The 25,339-nt window shown below is 34.5% G+C and overlaps 2 protein-coding genes across 3 annotated transcripts in view; both read left to right on the forward strand.

Annotated features, from left to right (window-relative positions):
* The window catches only part of LOC147844367 (uncharacterized), a 768,760-nt gene that overhangs the window by 724,576 nt on the left and 18,845 nt on the right, over positions 1 to 25,339 (forward strand). The window lies entirely within an intron of this gene.
* The window catches only part of adgrv1 (adhesion G protein-coupled receptor V1), a 269,966-nt gene that overhangs the window by 94,493 nt on the left and 150,134 nt on the right, over positions 1 to 25,339 (forward strand). The window contains 19 exon segments of one of the 2 annotated variants that reach the window (NM_001001845.3): positions 1,297 to 1,417; positions 1,597 to 1,680; positions 2,808 to 2,947; positions 5,521 to 6,130; positions 6,259 to 6,474; positions 7,391 to 7,606; positions 9,542 to 9,786; positions 9,866 to 10,047; positions 11,808 to 12,616; positions 14,210 to 14,419; positions 16,135 to 16,265; positions 16,371 to 16,470; positions 18,616 to 18,795; positions 20,848 to 21,011; positions 21,143 to 21,230; positions 22,260 to 22,338; positions 22,444 to 22,582; positions 22,988 to 23,129; positions 24,617 to 24,882. In NM_001001845.3, coding sequence (NP_001001845.2) covers positions 1,297 to 1,417; positions 1,597 to 1,680; positions 2,808 to 2,947; positions 5,521 to 6,130; positions 6,259 to 6,474; positions 7,391 to 7,606; positions 9,542 to 9,786; positions 9,866 to 10,047; positions 11,808 to 12,616; positions 14,210 to 14,419; positions 16,135 to 16,265; positions 16,371 to 16,470; positions 18,616 to 18,795; positions 20,848 to 21,011; positions 21,143 to 21,230; positions 22,260 to 22,338; positions 22,444 to 22,582; positions 22,988 to 23,129; positions 24,617 to 24,882 — 4,122 coding nt within the window. 2 annotated transcript variants of the gene reach the window in all.

The raw sequence follows: 25,339 nt of genomic DNA on the forward strand, positions 1-25,339 counted from the left end.
TTTTGGTTACTTTTAATGTACTTGATTAAATACTGTATGTAAGTTCTACTGTCTGTATGTAAAGTTAACAGTCCCATATTAAATTTTGAATGGCCTCAGTGTGCACAGGGGTTTCCATGGGATGCTCTGATTTTAAACCATTTTAACAGCATCCCTTATTGACAGAAAAACACATAATTGTTGATATTTTTGCAGAATAATTAAAAAAAAAAAAAAAAAAAACTGAAATATCACATGGTGCTGAGTATTCAAATCCATGCATATTGCTTAAAGAATATTGAGAAATTAGTTCATGACAATGTAAGTTATACATTTAGAGAAGCCAACCAAGTAATTAAATCACTTGTTGAGTAACAGTAAACATGGATTTTAATTTAATTTAATTTAATTTAATTTAATTTAATTTAATTTAATTTAATTTAATTTAATTTAATTTAATTTTATTGTGTTTTATTTTATTTTATTTATTGTGTTTATTTTATTTATTTTATTTATTGTGTTTTATTTCATGTTTCATGTTTTGTGTTTTATTTTTTAATTTATTGTGTTTTATTTCTTGTATTGTTATTTATTTTTATTTATTTTATTTATTGTTTTATGTTTTATTTTAATTTAATTTAATTTATTGTGTTTTATTTTATTTATTTAATTTATTGTGTTTTGTCATATTTTATTTTATTTATTTTGTTTTATTTTTAATAGAATTTTATTTATTGTGTTTTTTATTTTACTTTATTTTATTTTATTTTGTTTACAGGAGCTGGAACCACCTAAGAGTGAGCAAATGGATATATATATATATATATATATATATATATATATATATATATATATATATATATATATATATATATATATATATATATATATATATATAAACTCAGCAACTTAGCATATTAGATTTATTTCTGTAAGTTGTGTACACATGACACTGAATATGGGACTAATGATGGCTGAAAATGTGATTTTACCATCATAGAATGAAATTACATTCTAACATATATAATAAGAGAACACATTATTTTGTCTGATTGTAATAACGACTGACATATTTAATATCGCTCTTTACTGTGTATTTCATCAAATAAACGCAGCATTGCTGAGCATAATAGACTTTTCACAAATTAAAATACCTGATAGTCGCCAAACTTTTGAATGATAACGTTCATATTGTTGGTTTTTGCTGTCATGTACAGTTCAGCAAAATCGATTTTTCCATCACCAGTACCCCCTAATGAAATTCCATTGTATATTAAAATGGCACAATTTCTTTTCATCATCTGACAGGACACAGAGGGATTTCTGGATTTCTTGCCTGGCGAGAGATTCAAATACATCAACGTGACCATTATAGACAACTCAGTGCCAGAGTTGGACAAAGTCTTCAGAGTGGAACTGTACAATCCAAATGGAGGAGGTAAGAAAAATAGATTGTGTTTCAGTCATTTTTACCTTCCTTTTTCCTTGCATGCATTACCTCCTGTGGGCTCCATTCGTGCTGTGCCAGGCATGATTATGGAACATTGTGTGTGATTTCAATATATACTGTGTGTGATTCCTGTCATCTCTGGTGTGAATCCTGCGTGCTGCTTAAAGTGGATCCGTATTTTGCGAGCGAAGGCAGTGGAAGTGGCGAGAGTGAAACTGACTTCTTTCTTCCGTCTTTTCACTATCATCATGGTAAGATTCTTAAACTTGCTTTCCCTTTTTTCCTCTCACAGTTGACCTCATTCCCATGGTTCAGATTAGACTGGATTCTGTGAAGGAAAAAATTATAAACTTGACTATATCACACCAAAGTGACTCTTAATATTGTCAAAGTTCCCTTCAGATTGGACAAAAGGAGCTTTATTTGTTTTTACTATTTCCTTACTGCTTTAATAGCCGCTCCTTTGGCATTTCTGAGGCACTTCATGCCCCATTATCTGTCATTTGGGCCTTGGCAGAGCTTTTCAGCAGAACTTCTTTTAACCAGTGCTAATTCACTACTTACTGTGCTCTTTTTGTTTTGCTTTCTTTTGTTGATTTATTGCGTAATTGAGGTCACCCCTTACACAAACTTCATTTTGTAGGTCCTAGATTAAAAGCTGTAAAGTTTAAGAGCTGCCCATAACAGTCAGACCCCCAGACTCTTGATTTCTGCCAAGCTATTTGCATAGTGCTAAGGCAATGCCAGGAGGAACGTGGGAAAAGCAAATAGACTTCATGTGTTAGGAAGGGCAGTGGTGGTAACCATGCAGGCACAGGACGTCAACATGACTTCATATTGACGTGGTACCCCAACGTACCCCAATGTCGTTGGATTTTGTTTGGAAATGAAAATCAGGTTGACGTCAATGTCCAATCTAAAATCAACCTAAACTTAATTAAATATCAATGTCTAATCATGTTACACCTTGACGTTGTGTGGACATTTATGACTATGACATCTATCAGACGTTGAATTTTAGTCACTTTTCAACACATCCTAAAATCAACCAAATAACATCGTAATTTGGCGTGGTTATTGGACGTCAAAAAAACATTGTCCTTAGAAACTGGTTAGACATTGAATTTTGGTCATCTGACATCATACCTAAATCTAACCTAATATTAATGTCTTAGGATGTTGTGTGACTGCTGGAAAATAATGCTTTATTAAAGTTACAGTTCACCTCTGTCACACATCTTGGTGCCCTCCTTTAGGAAGTGTTTAGTAATAGTAGTAAAATTACTTACTGTATAATAAGTAAAGTTTGAGATGTTTCTTTTGTGTCTCATCTTTAGTTATTATAATATTTATTTATGTTTTTTTTTTTCTTCTAAAGCTAACCTTGGCGCTGCTGCTCGGATCATCGTGACCATAGCTGCCTCTGATGAAGCTCATGGTGTCTTCCAATTCGGCGCTGACTCTCTGATTGTGAACGGCACTGAGCCTGAAGAGGGCAGGAGTACTGTAGTACTGCAGGTCAGTTCCAGTGATAAAATTGTATCATTAACATGTTCCTTTTGCATTAAAGAATGCATGGAAAAATGCATATTTTGACACACTTTGGCTACAAACTTGCAAGAAAGGAGGATCCAAAATCCAAAACACCCATACACACTTTCATTCACACACGCACTCATACACTTCGGCCAATTAAGTTATGGCAAATGTCTTTGGACTGTGGGGTAAACCAAAGCACCCAGAGGAAAACCCACGCCAACACTGGAAGAACATGCAAACTCCACACAGAAATGCCAACTGACCCAATCGGGACTCAAACCAATGACCGTCTTTCTGTAAGGTAACAATGCACATCATCCACATTTCTTTCATATTTTATTACCTACCTTATTTAATAAGCAGCAACAGGATGATCTGCCATTCACAAGTCTTTCATGCAGAGAAATTTCCTCAGGTCTTTGGGTACTTAATGTCCAAACATATCTTTACTGTATATTACTTCACAATGTTGATGCAGATGAAATATAACGCGTAAAATTCGCTTTAAACATGTTACAGTTGGCTACATATTAATTAACAGTCATTTAAACAACTTTACCGAAGCATCTCTACTTGACAGCTGGTCTCGTGCATCCGCTATGTTTGTAGTTTGTTAACATTTTTTACCCCCGTAGTTCAAAACAAATTTACATCCAATGCACAATGTAATGTGGGCTGTATTAGCAGTTAGAGTTTAAACACTTCTACACATTGAATTTTTAATAATAAACCATGCGGGAACCTTTGACATACTCTTTTAAACATATTATGGTTTGGGACACACTAATTCTATTTTTTAATAACTTTTAGGATAGTTAGCATGCAAATTAGAACGTACTGTAGCATATGACTTATTTCTGAAACACTAGCTGGCAATGGGGTTTATCTCCCGCGACTCTTGTTGCTGCCTACACATGTCAGTGCTACTAAGCTAACCAATCACAGTGCTTATGCTACGCGTTGTTGCGACATGTAGTTACATTTTTTGAGAGGTGGGCAGTGTTGCCAATTTAATGACTTTTCAGACCCCCTTAGTGATAAATTTTCAAAAAAGCAATTAGCGATAAATCTGTCTACTTTTTTGGTGTTACTAGAGATTTTTATAGAATCTTATTTGTCCATATTGTATCCTTCCCACTCTTCTCAACGAGCTGCGGGTGATGCTGTCGGCCCCTCCCCACCTCAGAGCACTCACAGGCAGCCTAGTCCATTTACATTTACATTTATTTACATTTACATTCATTTAGCAGACGCTTTTAACCAAAGCGACTTACATATGAGGACAAGGATGCAATTTACACAACTATAAGAGCAACAATGAATAAGTGCTGTAGGCAAGTTTCAGGTATGTAAAGAAAGTGTAAAAAGTGAAACATCAGTTTCATTTATTTTTTATTTATTTTTTTGTTTTTTGTTGTAGTTAATGGAGGAGCCAGAGAGGGAATTGCAGATTAGTAAGGAAAGTGGAGACTAAATAGTTTTTAGTCATTTTTTGAAGACAGCGAGTGACTCTGCCGTTCTGATGCAACTAGGGAGATTGAGCGCGAAAGTTCGGGAAAGTGATTTCTTCCCTCTTTGAGATGGAACCACCTAGCGACGTTCATTCACAGAACGCAAGTTTCTGGAGGGCACATAAATCTGCAGAATTGAGAGCAGATAAGAAGGAGCAAAGCCAGAGGTCGCTTTGTAAGCAAACATCAGAGCTTTGAATTTGATCCGAGCAGCAATTGGCAGTCAGTGCAAACGGATGAGTAGCGGAGTGACATGTGCTCTTTTAGGTTCATTAAAGACCACTTGTTCTGCTGCATTCTGAAGCAGCTGAAGAGGTTTGATTGTTAGCTGGAAGCCCGACTAGTAGAGAGTTGCAATAGTCCAGTCTGGATAGAACTAGAGCTTTAACAAGGAGTTGAGCTGAGTGTTCAGATATGAAGGGTAGTCTTCTTATAGCAGTTTCTTCCACCTGCATCCTGACAGCAGATCACCCCTTTACATACCAACGGCAAATGTTTTAGCACCGCAAGTGTGAGGATTTCACTTGAACAGTCAAACCGATCTGCTTCTTCTTTGTTTTAAACGTAACAATTTCATTTAACCATTTATTGTTTTGTTCACAATCACCAATATTTTAGTGACAGTTTCAGAAGTTTATTACGTCTGAGAGATTACTGCAAATTCACAGCACATCTATACTTATAATCTGTATTTAAACAGCAATAAATTTTGGTAAATTGACATGCATACATAAAGCAAAGTGCAAAAATATATACTCCTTTATTAAACATAGGCTGTTAAACAAACAGAAACGTTTGGATGTGATGATGTCAGTAATATGCAAATTGATGTGGGATGTAATCTAGTGATATTTAGCGACTTTTCAGGCAGAGCTTAGCACCTTTTAATTGAAAATAGTTAGGGACACTGGAGGTGCATGTCAGTGTTGCCTTCAGCCACAGCGAAGGTTATGCGTCTACGTGAAGGCTGCATGCAATCCACTTCCAATTAACTCAGAAATATAAATCAGCCTTAATGTGTAAGTGTTTTGTTTTTCCCAGGTAATCCGTACCTTTGGCGCTCTATCCAATGTGACAGTGTACTGGGAGGCGGATGCTGCTTCAGAAGGGGAACTCGTTTACAGATCTGGCAATGTGAGCTTTGAGGTGGGTCAGACTGTTAGAAGCATCTACCTACTGATTTCCCAAGATGATGTTCCAGAACTGGACAAGACCTTCAAAGTCCGTCTTACCAATGCTTCTCATGGTCGACTTGGGAAGGAAACCACTGCCACCTTGACTGTATTGGCCAGCGACGACCCATATGGACTTTTTGTATTCTCTGACAACACCAGGCCAGTCCGTGTGGCAGAAGCAAATGCTCTTGTTGCCCTAACCATACAGAGGAGAAAGGGCTTAATGGGAAGGGTACGAGTGGCCTATCGGACACTAAGGGACACTGATACTGCCCCGTACAGCACACCAGGAGTGGGTCGGGCCAGCGAAGGGAATGATTTTATAGCTGTTGTGGACTCTGTGATTTTCTCAGCCAATCAAAGTGAAGTAAATGTGACCCTGAGGGTGCTTGATGATAATGAACCAGAGAGGGCCGAATCTGTTTTTCTGGAACTTGTCAGTGTCACTTTGATTGAAGGGTTGCAACCCAGACCAGGTAAATAATCACACAAAACAGTTAATTTATTTAATAAAAGTGTATTAAACATAAATATACTGGTTATTTATTTATTAAAAATGTGTTTAAAAAAATGAATGTTTTAACATTAATTGTTGGTTTTCCAGTGGCGCTTTCCCCTCGACTTGGCCCACGGAATGTCACCATTGCTCAGGTCATTATAGAAGCCAGCGATGATGCTTTTGGGGTGCTACAACTCTCTTCTTCTGCAGTGAGCGTGCCTGAGTACTATACTGGACCTATTATTAATGTGACGCGCATTGGAGGGATTTTTGCTGATGTGTCTGTCAAGTTCAGAGCAGTGCCATTGACCGCTAGAGTGGGTGAGTTTTAATGACGAATACATTTCAACTACAGTATTATAACCCAAGCCTCTGGAGCTGAAATTACCCTTGTTATATTAGGAAAAGAAGGGGGAAAAAAACAGTTGTTCTTTGTTTCCTTAAAAGCCAGCTGCTAATAATTTGCAGTGTAGCCTACAAGCCTGAAACCACAATGAAAAAAGTAATAAATGTAAGTCATTATTTTAATTTAAACTTGGTGGGAAAATTATTATGCTTATAAAGAATAAATAATGTAATTTTTGTAAGTGGAAGTTTCTATTTTAATTCCTTTCAATGTTTTGTTCTGTATATTTGTTTTGCAAGATAGCCTTGGTTGGAATAAATATAGAAATTATGTGGACTATTTTTATAATTTGGTTATTTGGCATCCCGTCTTCAAGTGTTGTTTTAATGGAAATACATCTGTATTTTCCTTGAAAACAGCTAGCTAAATCTTTCAATTTGATGGTTTCTGGATATACCAAATATAACAAAATAGACGTGTTTGTTAAATTAATGAAAGAAAAAATGTGTTTGTGAATAATGATTAAAAAAAAAAAAAATCTGACAGCCCTAGTCCTAGCCCTATATAACAGCTTAAAAAAGCCAGCAAAAAAACTAAATAGATAGATAAAAAAATAAATACAAAATAACAAATAAATAAACAAATTAACAAATAAAAATATATTTAAAAATAACTAAACAAATAAAATAAATAATAATAATAATAACATTAATAACAACAACAACAACAACAACAATAATAATAATAATAATAATAATCATAATAATAATAATAATAATAAATTACTTACAGTATATATGATTTATTGTTGAATCAGTAAGAAAACAATTTAATCAAATAACTGAACTCATTATTTGATAAATAATTCAGGCTTCTAAATGTCTTAAATAGGTGAGGACTACAGTGTAGCCTCTTCTGATGTGGTTTTGCTGGAGGGAGAGAGCAGTAAGCCAGTCCCCATCCTCATTATCAATGATGTGGTGCCAGAGCTGGAGGAGACTTTCCGAATTGAGCTTCTCAACCAGACCACCGGGGGCGCTCTGCTGGGGGACCTTACACAAGCCATCATCACCATACTGCCCTCAGATGATCCGTTTGGATTATTTGGTAATTTTTTATTTTTTATTTTTTTTTTATTTTTTTGATTGTAGATGCTCAACAATGCAACATATCTTAAAGTGCCCCTTATGTTTTTGTTGAATATTAGCTTTTGCACAGTGGTTTTTTGTAAATGCATTATTTAAAATGTATTTTTTATGTTATTTTTATTATTATCATTATTTTATTTTTTTATTATTATTTTTTTATTATTTTTTTTTTCATGAAAGATTCTGATAGTGTACCACAAACTTGCTGAAACGCATTACTGGGAAACATTCTGCTTAAGCCATTCATGTCCAAACTCGGTCCTGGAGGGCCGGTGTCCTACAAAGTTTGGTTACAACCCCAATCAGACACACCTGGGCTAGCTAATCAAGCTCTTCTAGGCTTTCTAGAAACATCCTTGCAGGTGTGTTAAAGGCAAATTGGAGCTAAAATTTGCAGAATACCGGCCCTCCAGGACCGAGTTTGGACACCCCTGGCTTAAGCTGTACTTGCAATAGAAGTTCTGGTTGATCATCTTCATCTTCCATTGTTTTATCATTCAACTGAATTGATATGGCACAATCAATGCCATCATTTATTTCTGTCATACAGTATTTACAGAGCTGATATTCAGATACAAGTGATAATTGGAGTTTCTCACACGTGATGCAAGCTGTAGACCACTGTCTTACCAATCAGTAGTCCATGTTAGTCCTTTATGAAAAGTGGAGTTCAGAAAATAAACATCTTCAAATCAATGGTTTGACTCTCTGAGGCCAGAACTATTTTGTTTGAGAAAATTAAATCATATCCATATCGATAAACACATGATGATTCTATTTTACCATGCTTTTCTTGAATCCGTTTTATCCTTTGCTTTGGTGTCATGGTTTGGGAATCTCTCTGTCAAGAATAAAAACTTACTAAATCAAATAGTAAAGTGGTCCAGTAAGCGGATCGGGGTGTCACTAGCCAATCTAGAGGCTGTGTACACCAGGCAGCTAAAGAGAATCACAAATTCAAGTTTAAGTGACACTGCTCGTCATCCCCTTAACTCAGAGTTTCAGCTCCTTCCTTCTGGTCGCATGTTTCTAGTATTAAGCTTTAGAACAAAACGATAAAAAAAATTTCATACCAGCAGCCATTAGACATTTAAATAAGGAATAGACTAAAGCGGAGGTGTTTCGGTGACTTATGAATTTTAGATCGTTTTAAACATTTATTTTATGTTTATGTTCAGTTGTTGTTGTTACTATGTGAGTTCCTTTGTGTGGCACTGTTATGAGATGAGGACTCTTGACTGCAAACCAAATCTACCTTCGGGTATAAATAAAGTAATCAAACCTAACCTAGGACACAACAAGGAATTGGAGGGAAAGTGCATATTATGACAAGTATTATCTGAATTGTATTGTCATAATACTGAAAACTATTATGTTTATTATTATGATTGAACGCATGTAAACCTAGTGTACTTTCAGAAACAAAAAAAACAAAAAATCCTTGATTCCAGGGCTCCCTCCCTTTGGGGGCGAGAGGAGATTGAGCTCAGGGTGATCTCAAAACTCCCCCACAGCTAAGCCAAGGTGAACTTCCTGAGAGAGAGACGACTAGTAAAAGAGGGGTGGGGGGGGCATGCTAGCGCCATGCAGAGATACCAGAAGCTCAAGTATGGAGCCAGAGCTATTGTTATTCCTGCTGGTTGCTGGTTGCACCTATTTTGGATAAAGGTGGAAGAAGGGGGAGGAGGGGGGATTCTTCAAGACGAAGATAGTTGTAAGTGGAAAAGGAGTAGATATATATATATAGGAACTAGGGATCCTTGATTGGAGGATCGTGATTAGCTAATGTGAGCCAGCTCAATCATGAGCACGTACTCCTCTCGAAATTAGTTTAATAAATTAAACTTCACTTAGTATGGTGTAAATGTTCTAAATACAGATTTTTGCTGTTTAGTTTTTCAAGCTGCACCTATCACAATCGAGGAGCCAGCGCTGACCGCATTTGAAGTCTCCTTACCCATAGTGAGGAATGCTGGAACTATGGGTGATGTTGCTGTCCAGTGGAGAGCTACAATCAATGGCCGACCGGCCACTGGTGATCTCCGACCTGTGTCTGGAGAAGTAATGTTTTCTCCTGGAGAAACATTAAAGACACTGAAAGTTGAGGTTTTGCCCGATGATGTACCTGAAATTGAAGAGGTTTGTCATTTTTGTTTTTTCTTACTTTATGAAGATCCATAAAAATGATATATTACATGAATGTATCTGTTTCATTTAGATTATAAAAGTTGAACTGGTAAGTGCCACCAGTGGAGGAAACATTGGACTTGAGAAAGTGGTCGACATCATTGTACCTGCCAATGACAACCCTCACGGCACTGTGTACTTTGAGCAAGCAGTATACCGCGTCCAGGAACCACTGGAAGGAATCTACATTGCTAATGTTACAATTCGAAGGAGGTAATGTGGCTTTAACTCCCATGTATTTTACACCTTGATACGGTTCAATACAGTTTAGAGCCAATCGGTAAGGGTCATCTTAATCAGGACTTAATCTTTCCAGTGCCAAGCTGGTGTTAGAAGTTCAACATCATTAGCGTTCAAAGTAGAAAATCGTAGGAATTGTTCACATATTGTATCCTTTGCACGCTCAAGCTCATTACTTCAAATGCAGAACTAGACTACATGTAAATGGCTCTGAACAACAATGGAGGACATAAATCCAGGCCTGTACAAAAGCTACACATATTATATAATCTACCGCATAATTATTTTGGCTTGAGAAAGTGTCCTCTAGTCCAAATATATCTCCTCCTAGGCCGTTCACGCTACAAGGCCCAAATTTAGTTGAAATATTCCTTTTGCATTGAAGTTTGTTGTTATATCTTCTCATGCTAATCAGACTTATCATTTTTGAATAAATCTGGGCATATTAAAAAAAAAAAAAAAATATATATATATATATAAGACTCTGATTTGGCCAAAAGTGGTGTTCTGCATTAGATTTTGTTGCTTTATCTTTTCAGGTTTATCAGATTTATAGTTTTCCAATAAATCATTTTAAGCATTATTTTTCTCTCAAAATATGGCATGCCATAAACTCCATGACTTAAACTCCATATTTTTTTACTGACATGACTGGCCATTTTTACAAAAAGTCTATTATTTTACTGATATGCAAGCCATTTCTGCATGTATCACTTTCACACTTGTTAAGTAATACATTTTCGATAAAATATGTATTTTTTTACATTTTTACATAAAGTACAAGTTCAGTTTTGACTGTCATAGAGACATTGGGGTCGATTTATATCACTTATATTGGCCAGAGTCTTTGATGTATCATCACTAAGTTGTCAATTGCAACCATTGCAATAAAACAGGCTAACCTAGCAACCATTTAAAAACAGCAATATCTATACATCAGAACATCGTGGGGACCTGTGTATTGGCTCGTTTGACTCATGCTAGCAAATTGTTTCTGTGTACTATGCATGGTAACAATGATAAGCCAAATGCTAATAACGATTGGCTATATGCTACTAAGCGTTGCCATTTAGCAACTGCTTAGCAACCGCCTATCAATTCTATAAACATTTTTGCAACTGCCTAGCAACCACTTAGCAACAGCTTCCTGCCAACTGTCATTCCCAGTCCTAGTGTATTCATGTTGGCTTTCTCAAACCAACATCAAAATTCGTCAACAAACTTTACATTCTAGTTTGCATTTGCAGCTGTAGCGTTGCATGTTATTTTTATTTATTTATTATTATTATTGTAGTGCCATTAATCAATAAAACATCTCGCATGTCCCAGTCTTTGGCCTTAAGTGGCAGTTGACCTTGCGCCACAGGAGATTCTGTTCTTGCTTCTTGGCATGTAGCTAAATGTTACAAGAAGAGACAGACTTTGTTTGAGCTTGATTAATTTCTGCGTCAATGTATTTTTATAGTGTGTATTGAAATGCCACTAGTGTTTTGTAATTTTCTGTAAACCAATAGCTTTTAGCAGCAGTAGTTCCATCTTTTCGGCACCTTATTGTTCTAGGTACACTTACTAAAGGGTATGGTTTGCTATGTTGGTACTTCTGACAGTGGAATCAAAGGTAGATGTGTACAATACTGTACTGACCTGTACCAATCAGTGGAAAAAACAAACAAACAATGTATTAATGTTCTTTTGGATGGGAAATTATGTGATTTTGTGTGTTTTTATTACAGCGGTGGTAATTTTGGCGTGCTGGAGATTGTCTACAGCACCTCAGAGGTTGATATTGTAAGCAATGCTCTCAAGGAAGGCCGTAATTTCCTAGTTTACTATGATTCTCGATTGGCTGGAGTACCATCTAATGCCATCCGCCGACCCATCAACATCACCACAAACACAAACGTGCTCAATTTCTGTGCAGCTTTCTGCCTTCGAGAGCGAGCTTGCCAAGCTTTCAGCTTCACCAACACAACCACGCCAAGTTGCTTCTGGGTAACATCTGGGGTCAGTCAATTGAGTCCGTCCCCACAAACGTTCACCTATTTAAAAAACACCACAGCGACCGCGTCTCTGTTTAGCTCACAGGCTGTTGCTGGGAGTGACTTCATAACCATGACGGCTCAGACCACAACCATGCTGGATGGATCGGGAGTCGCTAACCTCACCGTACCCATCTTGACTGACGCTTTGCCAGAAATGGATGAGAGTTTCATCATTAAGATCCTGAAGGTTAGCTTGGTCAACGTGACAGCAACTGCCAGGAACTTGCCAACAATTAGGCAGCCGGACACAGCTTTAGTGACTATAGGTATGAATGGAGACGCATTTGGAATATTTTTGCTCTACAGTATTAACCCTAATGCCACTCAGGAGGGTCTGTATCTGGAAGTGAGGGAAGAACCTAAAACTACAGTGCTGCTGGTGATTGAGAGAAGAGGAGGCAGTATGGGACAGGTTACAGTGGAGTGGAAGTATGTTGGTGGCAGCGCCACACCCAATGCTGACTTTAATGGCACAGGGGAAACCCTCATCTTTGCAGAGGGTAAGTCTTGTTTACCTTGTGTTTGTTAACATGTTGTTATCTCTCTACTTTGTTGACCTCTAAGAAGGTTATCCGAGTTACAAATGAGAGAGCGCGCAGGGGCGGGGTTGTTGAGGGGAAAAGTTCGGTTGAAGTTGTCTCGTGTGTGTGCGAGGAGGGAATGAACAAAATAAAGTGTGCTTACTAAATAAACGTCATGTTTATTCAACTTTACAGTGTTGTTGATGGGATTGGCAGTTTAGGCCATGAGAAGTCTAGAGAACTCCATTAGCAAATGTTTCATTTAATATTTAAGCTTTTAACTCTTAATCTAGTCTTGCAGTTTTCATATTTCAGTAAAAATCAAATGTAAATGTTAAATAACAAATACATAATCAAATAAATGATACCTTTAAATGAATACAGGAAGAACTCTGATATTAAATCAGTTAATAAACAAACAAATAAAAATGAACAACAAACAAACAAATGAAATATCACTCAAATAATTGTCATTCAATTAAAAAAAAATATACTATAAAATAAGTGTCAAATAAATAAATCATAAAAGGCACTTAAACATTAGTCAAATTAACTAACTAAATAATAAACAAACCACCTAACTAATATGTAAATATCACTAACATAAATGTCAATCAAAAAAACAAATACAATAAGTGAATACAATAAATTAATGAATAGATAGATAGATAGATAGATAGATAGATAGATAGATAGATAGATAGATAGATAGATAGATAGATAGATAGATAGATAGATAGATAGATAGATAGATAGATAGATAGATAGATAGATAGATAGATAGATAGATAGATAGATAGATAGAAAATAAATAAATAAATAAATAAATAAATAAATAAATAAATAAATAAATAAATAAATAAATAAATAAATAAATAAATAAATAAATAAATAAATAAATAAATAAATCGGTGACACAGTGGCTCGCTGATTAGCACATCATCGCAAGAAGGTTGCTGGTTGCAGTTTCCCCCAGAGTCCAAAGATATGTGCTATAGGTGATTTGGATAAACTAAAATTGATCATAGTGTATGAATGTGTGTGAATGTGTAAATGTATGGGTGTTTCAAACAACTAATGACAAAATATACCTACTATTAAATTACTAGTTACTACTTAAATAGTAAAGTAGATATTAGTTAAGAAATTAAACATCAAATGCATATGGAATGAAATAAACAAACGAACGAAGGAATAAATAAACGAACGAACAAACTAACAAACAAGCAAACAAACACCATCTATTAGTTAAAATAAAGAGACAAACAGTCAAACATATCAACATCACCCAAGAATCAAATTAATAAAACAACTAATAATGAATAATAACTAATAATAAATTACTTGAATAAAAAAAATAGATAACAGTTAAGAACTTAAATGCATATTGAATAAAATAATGAATGAATGAATGAATGAATGAATGAATGAATCAATCAATCAATCAATCAATCAATCAATCAATCAATCAATCAATCAATCAATCAATCAATCAATCAATCAACCCTGAAGCCCTTTTTAAATTTCAGTAATTCAGCAGCTTGTGAATAACTGTGACTGTGTTTTTTTAAGGTGATGTAAAGAAGACCCTCGAGTTTATCATCACCGATGACACAGAACCTGAAAACAACGAGACTTTGCAGATTGGGCTAGTGAGCACTGAGGGTGGCAGCCGCATCCTTCCTAGCTCAGACACAGTCACCATCCTCATACTGGCCAATGACAACGCAGCAGGGGTGGTGGGCTTCCACACAGCCTCACGGTCGCGCATTGTCAGAGAGGGTCAGTGGGTTTTTATTCAACTTTTAACATTTAAAGGCCATTTACACGCAACATTATAACTGTAACATTTACAGTGTGGAAGAATTTTTTTTTTCTTTTGATCTTATTGCTTATGAAACTTTATTTATGTGCATGCTTTCAATAAAAATGGTGGCATAGTCAAATTTTATGACCATAAATATGGGTGGCCCATATATTGGGGAGTTTTTCTACTCTCCTAATGTAAAAGTATTGTTTTTTTTTTATTCATCTAGGCCTTGAAGCCTATATGTAAAAGAAGAGGAAACCCTCCATTCATTTAAACACTCTGCAGTGACCTGTGCATCTGTATGCATGTCCGACCTTCTCTTGCAAGAGAATGAAATCATCTTTAAATATAATCAGACATGTTTGTCTCTTAGTGGTTTGATTTTAAGTTGCCAAAACCCATTGTTCCATTATGTTGTCTGCAGCACTTATTCGGTATACTAATTGTCTGTCAATACACTCTAATAAAAAGTTGGGTTGTTAATACCAAGTTTTTGGTCAAACATGGTCAGCCGTTGGTTGTAAAGTGTTGAATAAAATTTTGAAATACGTGTTTCACCCACAACTTGGATAAAACAACCCAGCATTTATATTATATTATATTATATTATATTATATTATATTATATTATATTATATTATATTATATTATATTATATTATATTATATTATATTATATTATATTATATTATGTTATATTATATTAAATTATATTATATTATATTATATTATATTTATTTTTATCAAATTATATTATATTATATTATATTAAATTATATTATATTATATTATGTTATATTTATACATTTAATATTAAAACAACAACAACAAAACATTCATAAATGATTCATAAAATGCATTTTGTTATTTTATTTTATTACATTATATTATATTATATTATATTATATTATATTATATTATGTTATGTTATATTATATTAAATTATATTATATTATATTATATTATGTTATATTATATAAAATTATATTATATTATATTATATTATATTATATTATATTATATTATATTATATTATATTATATTACAGCTGCAGTGTTAATATTTCTCTTTATGCTGAATTATAAAAGCCAATAAAACATTATTGTTATAGTGACCAAATCAAACTTAAATCAGCACAGTGTATTTATTTATGCACTCTGCCATCAGGCAAATGCGGAAGTCCCTAGAGTCATGATCACAAAAAAAAAACAACTTTTTATTATGGCAAGATTACAAGTCAAAATCACAAGAAAACAACAGATAATACATGTTTAAATGCATGGACTCTTAGGACTTCCGTAGACAGAGCTGGATTCAAAAGTGCAGGTGTGGAGGCATTCGAAACATGTTGTTAATGGATAATTAGGCATCAGTTTGGTGCTCACTAGCAACTAGTAACACAGTACAAAAATGAGATGAGGGAAGAGAGATCAATTACAGCTGTTACTTTGGAGGAGAGTGCTTGTGTAATTGAGCATGCATGACGAGACACATGGACTCTATCCCTCTATCACCAGTTATCTTTGACACTAGTCGATCTCTTGCAGCAAGAAAATGGAACGTTATTACTCACACATACCTCACGTTGATATCAGCTTCTGAAACATCACTGAGGGCATGTATAAACTCTTATTACACCAAAAAAAGGTTAATAGCTAAAGTTACTGTATATGATCATGTATTCACCAGGTGAGAGTGTGACTCTGCTGGTGGAGAGGACGGCTCCTGCTATTGGAAATGTTACAGTGAATTGGAGGATTGAAGGTCCTCTGGTCTCAACGACTTTTGCAGACACCTCAGGAACTCTCTTTTTCTCTGAGGTAATAAAGAAAAACTTTCTGTTTCACCAGTTCATTTGAGCTTTTATTGTGTTTTTGAAATCAGAGGATAATGAGGGAATAATGTTATGCCTTTTACTCTTTCAGGGGATTCTAAATAACACCATAGTGTTAAAGTTACTTGAGGACACCACACCAGAAGACAGAGAGGAGTACAGAGTTATCCTGTCAAATATACAAACCACAGGTATCCATCAGAAACATGAACATGAATGAGTTCTTTGAAATTTTTACGTATGTTGTAAACCAATTTTATGTTAACATGTATAGCAAGGCTGCTAATAGTCAGGGGCGGAAGTAACCAATAAGCGAGGTAAGCAGCCGCTTTGAGTCCTGGGAAATTAGGAGGCTCCAACCAATGCCAAGAAGCCTATAATAATCATATAGCTTATCATATAGCTTATCTATGCATTTTCTATCATATGCTGTAAAATTTCTCTATAATTCAATTCAATTCAATTAAGCTTTATTTGTATAGCGTTTTACATTGTAGATTGTGTCAAAGCAGCTTCACATAAATGGTCATAGAAATTGGAACAGAGTAATTCAGTTTTAAGTGTTTAAGTTCAGTTTAGTTTGGCTCAGTTCAGTGTGGTTTAACATCATTACTCAGAGTCTAAACACTAAAGAGCAAATTCATCGATGGGTAGCTCTACCGATCCCAAACCATGCAAGCTAGTGGCGGCAGCGTTAAGATTCTTTTTTATAACCGTTAAGATTTTTAACATTATTATTTCTTTTCAAAACTGGGGGCCTGCATGAACAATGGAACTTTCCGTCTGTACTGCACATGCGTGAGGTGTGAGAACTTCTATCAAAAACACTGCGAGCCAGTGTTTCCAACCTACAGTACCAACTTTTCAGATCCTACTAGCGCCAAATAAAAAAAACAAAAGAGCATTTGGTCCCTCTTTAAATAAGGGCAAACAGGTTGGTAATAAGTAACGCTGCTGTTTGTGGAGTTGCTTAATGACCTCTGCTGAGATTTTGAGAAATGTAATGTATTATATCTCAGCAGATTTCATCTAAGGCTGTGACTGAAGTCAGTTGTGGGTTTGTGTTTCTTTTCTGTGTTTATGTTTATTAACAGCAGGTCTTCATCATCACTTCTCATTCACCTAAGAAATCCTTTCATTTTCTCATTAACTTGAGTAACTTTAACTCAGTTTAGAAAGTGACCAAATACTATTTAAACTAAGTAAATTTTACCCTGAGGATTTTGCTGTGTACACTCTCTCTTTTACACACTCACACGCTATGTCAAATTTAGTTTATTGTCTTGCTTTGGGAAACCAGAGCACCCAGAGGAAACACACAGAAATGCTTCCTGGCCCAGCTGGGATTTGGACCAGAAAGAACAGTGCTAACATGCCTATCTGTTAACTGTGTGCAGATATTGAAATAAATATAAGAATTAGACAGATTCGTGTTTTATTAATCTTCTTCATTTTTTAAATTATTGCACGTAAAGCCACCAAGCCACATTGTATAACAACAGAACATTAGGAAAACTAGAAAAAGTGATTGGACACATTACTTGGAAAAAAGTGAGTAAACATGTTGCCTTAAAAGTGTCAAGTTGATCTTAGAAAATTGAGTAAACCTTTTGCAACTTCAAACTGTTAAATGGACTTACTTTTTAGAATTATTCACAGTTAAACATATTAAGGACATTGTGCTTACTCACTTTTTAAGTAAAGCCAGCTATAATCGTTTTTTACAGGGTATGGCATGGGATCTGTCACATTATTGAGACTTTTGTTAAAGTTTGTTTGACAAGAGGTTCATTAATTCATTCTTTTATTTCTTTTCGGCTTATTTCCTTTATTAATCTGGGGTCACCACAGCGGAATGAACCGCCAACTTATCCAGCATAGGTTTTAAGCCGCGTAAGCGCGCCCTTCCAGCTGCAACCCATCTCTGGGAAACATCCATACACTCATTCAAACTCATACACTACAGACAATTTAGCTTACCCAATTAACCTGTACCGCATGTCTTTGGACTGTGGGGGAAACCGGAGCACCCAAAGGAAACCCACGAGAACATGCAAACTCCACACAGAAACACCAACTGACCCAACCCATGCTCGAACCAGCGACCTTCTTGCTGTGAGGCGACAGCACTACCTACTGTGCCACCACGTTGCCAAATAAGAGGTTATGCTATTGTAAAAACAGCAACAACCACAGGAATCAGTAAATAATTGTATTTTTTTGTGAGAACATTTCCAACAATCATATTAATAACACTTAAGGTGATGTTGATTCATAATTTAGCAGTTATTTTGATTTTGTGAAGAAATCATCACAGTGTTTTTTGTGTCTCTCAGGTGTCACAAAGACAGGAATAGCAGCACTGAGCGCTCAGGGTCGTGAAGCAGTGGTGAGTGTGGAGGCTAGTGATGAGCCGTTTGGCCTGCTCAGCATCGCCCCGTCATCATTACAAGTGACCACAGATGAGAAAAACACCACCATCAGGATTTACATTAACAGAGAATTTGGCGCATCAGGTTAGTTTTGCTTAACGCTTAGTGCTTTTCTGAAGTCTTGTTTCTAGTACAAAATGTAAATTTTCTCATAGCAAGAAGCATTTTCTAGACACGTAAATGTCACATAGTGTCAAATAAGTGGGGTTTTCCTTAAAGAGTGACCTATTGTACACATGTTTACGATATGTAAAATAAGTCTCCGATGTCCCTAGAGTGTGTATGTGAAGTGTCAGGTTAAAACACCCCACATATATGTGTGTATATATATATATATATATATATATATATATATATATATATATATATATATATATATATATATATATATATATATATATATATATATATATTATAAACCAAATTGTGCTGTTTTGGTGACTGTCACTTTAAATTCAAATGAGATTGTGCTCCTTTCAAAAGAGGGTGGGGGGGCTAATGTGTCAGCATAGTGGAAGATTCAAAACAGGATTTAGCTTATTTCTGTGAAAAATTCAAAATGTAAAAAAAAGGCTGGTTTATCCTTCTGCGTTGAGTAATCGCCATGACTCGTGGCACATGCCTTGCGCGTTGCTGTGCATTTATATTTCTGCGCGCTGTTTGTTTTGCTTTGCAATAACACTTCTGAATCGCTAGCTGGCTGTAAGGTTTTTATGTTATGCCTTAATGTACAAGTAGCTCAAACTTGAGGCAGAAATGTGCAACAACTTTAATTATGAGGTAAACACAAAATACACTTTCCATCTGGAGCTCCTTCACAAGACTCCACATTTATAAACACTCGCTTCAACGGGTTCACTTGGCTCTCGGTCCAGCTTACACTTGTCATCCCTACCAAGTCGACCAATCACAGAGCTTGCATTATGCATCGTTGCGACGTTTAGTTACATTTTTTGAGAGGTGTGGGTCAGCATCAGCGATGGCCATGCCGCCAACTGCTTGTAGGCTCCACCGGACCATACAAGTGAGATTGACGCAGATGTATAAATCAGCTTTTTGAAGTCTTTAGAGACTACGGTGTTTATATGTGCATTCTAAAATTCCGCATTTTTGATGGCTCTTACTTGCTGACATTATCTTTGGTATGTAAGGTGTAAAAACTCGATCAGATCAGTGTTTCTGCGTAAAAAAAAAAAAAAAAAAAAAAAAAAAAAAAAAAAAAATATATATATATATATATATATATATATATATATATATATATATATATATATTATTTATATATATATTATTTATTTTATTATTTAGATTGTTTTAAGGAAAAAAAAACTTTTGACTTATGACTTTAATTTTTACTTATATATATATGGGTCAGTATATATATAAAAAATATTATTTTATTATATTTAATATTATCAGACATACTGTGAAAATGTCCTTGCTCAGTTAAACAATATATATATATATATATATATATATATATATATATATATATATATATATATATATATATATATATATATATATATATATATATATATAATGTTTAACTAAGCAAGGACATTTTCACAGTATGTCTGATAATATTATTTTTTCTTCTGAAGAAAGTCTTATTTGTTTTATTTCGGCAAGAATAAAAGCAGTTTTAAAAAGCCATTTTTGGGACAAAATTATTAGCCTCTTTAAGCTATTTTTTTTTTCGATAGTTTACAGAACAAACCATTGTTATACAATAACTTGCCTAATACCCTAACCTGCCTAGTTTACCTAATTTACCTAGTTAAGCCTTTAAATGTCACTTTAAGCTGTATAGAAGTGTCTTGAAAAATATCAAGCAAAATATTATTTACTGTCATTATGGCAAAGATAAAATAAATCAGTTATTGGATGTAGGTTTTTAAAACTATTATGCTTAGAAATGTGCTGAAACAATTATCCCTCCATTAAACAGAAATTGGAGAAAAAATAAACAGGGGCGCTAATAATACAGGGGGCTAATAATTTTGACTTCAACTGTATATCCACAGTATACTTGCTCTAGAAAACACTTTTCAATTTAACAATTTTCAGTTGTTTGGACTACAAACAAGACAAAAAAAGTGAGAAACTTTTTTTGTTGCAACTTTTTCTTGACAGGAGCTGTAAATATAAGCTATGAGACAGTGCGAGGCTCCCTGCAGGACCTCAGACAGACTGAAGGAGCTCTAGCTCAACCAGGGCAGGACTTCCGATATGTCTCCAGCTCTGTGATTATGCAGGATGGGCAGACATCTGTGTCCATCCCCATTACCATCATCGATGTATGTATGATTCTGCTAGTCTAACTACATTTCAACACTTCAGTTTAATGTTAATTAAAGTTATTCTTTTTTTTTTACTTAATATGTTGAAATGAATCGACAAGTATGGCCGTATTTATTTTCATCAACAGGATGACATCCCTGAGCTGCAGGAGTTTTTCTTAGTCAACATAACATCAGCTGTCCTCATAACCACCCTTCCAACTGCACCTAAACTGAGTAAGATTATTAAAAAAATATATATAAATTACTACATTTTATTTCATTCATTCATTCATTCATTCATTCATTCATTCATTTATTCATTCATTCATTCATTTAATGATTCATTCATTCATCCATTCATTCATTTAATTTCTTTTGGCTTAGTACCTTATTTATTTATTTATTTATGAACAATTCATGTAACAGGGTTTAAGTTTTTTTCAACTAGTCTGTCATCTTCAATTTCCATCTTGTCTTGCATCCTTTTCTAGAGATTTACTATACATTGAAAGGTAATCAAACGATACACACCCAAACCTTTATTTTACATGCTGTAGTGCTTTGTGCTCATTGCTTAAAATGTAAATTTGTTATAGTAATGTGCTGTGATGTAATGTGCCATTTTAGAGCTAGGGGGTATTCCAGAAAGCAGGCTATGTCCCATAAACTAATCGTAAGTTTAAGGATATGCAAGCTATCTAAGTTTCAGGTTATGTTCACGATTAGTTTACTTCATTGTGTCTCCTTATACATTTCTTATTAAATATTTTTATTAAAAATATTATTTTTATCCACACACAGTTTTTAATATTGTGACTTTTCGTGTGTATAGAAGTATATCTAAACTTATAGACTTTTTTATTTCATGTATAATTAGCATCTAAAAACAAAAACAAAAATATATAAAAACTATATAAGATTTATTTATTTATTTATTTGTTTATTTATTTATTTATTTATTTATTTATTTATTTATTTATTTATTTATTTTCCCCTAATAAAACTAGTAGGATTAGAATTCATCAATCAAAAAATCAGTGTTTTGCTGATGTTAAGAAAACTTTGATTTCTGGAATACACCTCAATTTCCACTTCCCTCGCTTATAGCAAGTGATTTGTCGATACTATTGGTAGAATATTAGTGTACTGTAGAAATAAAGATTTGTTATTGTTTATAAAAGACGTTCTTCTATTAATTGGATGGATGCTTGAATCTTGCCCATTTTATACCTCTATGACTAATTCTTGATGTATTCTTTCCAGATACTGAAGGCCTTGTAGCAGAGATCATCATCAATGCCAATGATGGAATCAGAGGAATCATTGGCTGGCAAAACATAGAGTACAAACTTCACTTCAACCTTTTTTTATCTAACACATGGTGTCTCTAGTGAGGCTTGTATGTGTAGTAAGTGTTTTAGTAATATATGTGTTTTTTTTTCTTCAGCTATTTTGTGAATGAAACGATTGGTGTGTTAACTCTGGTGGCCTACCGTGATGCCGGGACATATGGAAATGTGTCCCTGTTCTTTTATGCCCAGAATCTAGAGGCTCAGTTGGGTCTAGATTTCAACGCCACCCCATCAGTGAGTCACCAATCACTCTTTTTGTTTATTTATTTATTTATTTATTTTACAAGGATAGTTAGTCCAAAAAACAAGTAAATAAATATAATTCTCAATATTTTGAAGGATTTCATTTATTCATTCATTCATTTTATTTCCAGCTAAGTACTTTTATTAATCTGGGGTCGCCACAGCAAAATTAACTGCCCTTTGTCATTCATAGTAGGAAAAAATAACTAAGTATTACTGTAAGGAAGTCAATGGCTAATAGTTTCCAACATTCTTCAAAATATCTCTGTGTTCAATAGAAGAAAACATTGATTAACATATTTTAAATGGAGAAATTAATGATATAATTCTCATTTTTGCAGGGAATTGCTCTTGATGTATTTACCTTTTGTCTTAATGTACACAAATATTATGCAGATGATCTACTTTGTGGATGGAGAACGGCATAAATTCATCGAAGTACAGATATTAGATGATGCTGTTCCTGAGGGGGATGAGACGTTCCAGCTAATCCTAGCAAATCCCTCAGCAGGTCTTCAACTGGGAGAGAACACTACAGGTCTGTTGTATTAGGAAACACTAAATATTGTTGGTTTCCATAACTCTTAAGATCATTGTACATTGAATTCATTAAAAAAAATGTGCATGTTAAAAAATAAATTTGACCTAATTTTGTATCTATAACATTTACAATCTGCATCTGAAAATTATGCCTATCATAAAAAAAAGAATAATCATAGCCCATTGGCTAATAATAATAAGCAAGGTTTGAGAAATGAGAGCCACCTTACAAAGGAAAGCCAAAATGCAAAATGATGACACTCAGAACACATTAAATTATGACAAAGAAAGTGTGTAATATAAAAAAATGTGACACATGGTTGAGAACCACAACTGTAGACTACTGCATGCTGGTTTCAGTGTCTGCACCTTTCCCATGCAACACTTTGGGATCTATTTTGCCGATCTATGCACAAAGTGCAAAGCGCAGGGCACAAACGCATTCAGGGCTTGTCAGAATCCACTTTTGCTAATATAAGGATGGAAAAATCAGATTTGCGCCGTGGCGCATGGTCTAAAATGGTTGAGCTTATTTTCTTAATGAGTTATAGGTGTGTTTTGAGAATAAACCAATCAGAGTCTCATCTCACATTCCCTTTAAGAACAAGTTAGAGAGAAAAGAGACAGAAAACAGTTAAACAGAGCATCTGCAGCGAGAGTGAGAGATAAGGCCTCTAATTATCTACTTTCACTTTTGCTCTCGTGGATAGGAAAACCTTGTACGCACAAACATCAATTAGCCTATAAATAATACATTTTGTTTTTTAAGCTCAAAAATTTCTTTGAAAAAACTATTTCTAAATTCAGTTCTAATATCCAGCAAACAAATAAATGAACAATAATAACGAAATGTGGTCAAAAAACTTATATGCAAATACACGTTGTGCCCCATATGGTCTAAAACCTGACAGGTGGACAAATCTAAGCTTGTTTTTAATAAAACTAATATAAATATGGATATAATAAATAATACTGCTAATAATGATAACATTATACAAACACAAATGGTTATGAATGAACTGAAAAAGCCTCCCGAGATGAAGAAGGCATGAAAGGGCCCTTTATGTTTAGTTCTTTCCATCATGTGATAAGCAGCACTTTGGTTGCTATGAATGAGAGATGGCAGTAAGAAAGAGCAATGTTGTTTTGTTTATGGTTGTAACTGTGATTGTTCCATACATTTAAAAAAAATATTTGTTCTCCATTATACATTTTCTTAAGTTATTTATTTAAATGATATGTTTTATAATACAGGGAAGTAGTGTTAGGAGAAAAAGTATGTTTTGTTATTATTCTTTCTGAACCTTTTTCTGAATCACCTCTGACTTGTTTTGCAGTTATTTTTCGCAAAAGATGAATTAATATGCACTCATATGACCTACGGTTTCTGTGCGTGACATATTTTTCAGATACAAAACTAAAGAAAATGCATGCAAAAATATCCTTTACACTAACATCTAATCATTATTTTATGTGTTTCCATAGCTACCGTGATGATTCTGGCTAATGACGATGGGCATGGCATCATATCTTTTAATAACAGTGAGCACTTCTTGCTGAGGGAGCCCACCTCTGTGTCCGGTCTGGGCACGAGCGTTGCCACCCTCTACATCATACGGGACCCTCCTCAGGGCACTTTTGGCACAGTCACAGTCCAGTTCACCATCACTGATGTCAATGGATCCCTGTACACTGATGATCTCACACCTTCTTCAGGCTTTGTGGTGCTTGAGGATGGAGTTAGATACAAGGTGCGGTATACATTTTAAGTATACGGTATAAGTTTTAGGGTAAATTTCCAATCCATTAACAGAGACAGACACCAGATAACAGCATGTCTCATAGCAAATCTCACAGCAATTTGTTTTTAATTTAGTCGCTATTCCATATTAATAATGTATGATCTTATTCATGCATTTTACTATTGTTTGCTCATTCTCCAATGAGGGGTTTGTTTAGGGGTAAAAACAAAAAAAAAATCATACATTTTCATTTACGTTTACATTTACATTTAGTCATTTAGCAGACGCTTTTATCCAAAGCAACTTACAAATGAGGACAAGGAAGCAATTTACACAACTAAGAGCAACAATGAATAAGTGCTATAGGCAAGTTTCAGGTCTGTAAAGTCTAAGAAGGGAAGTATTAGTAGTATTAGTATTTTATTTATTTATTTTTATTATTATTTTTTTTTGGGGGGGTACAGTT

Source organism: Danio rerio, chromosome 5 (genome assembly GCF_052040795.2).
Source record: "Danio rerio strain M-AB ecotype USA chromosome 5, GRCz13ab, whole genome shotgun sequence".
Classification (NCBI taxonomy): Eukaryota; Metazoa; Chordata; class Actinopteri; order Cypriniformes; family Danionidae; genus Danio; species Danio rerio.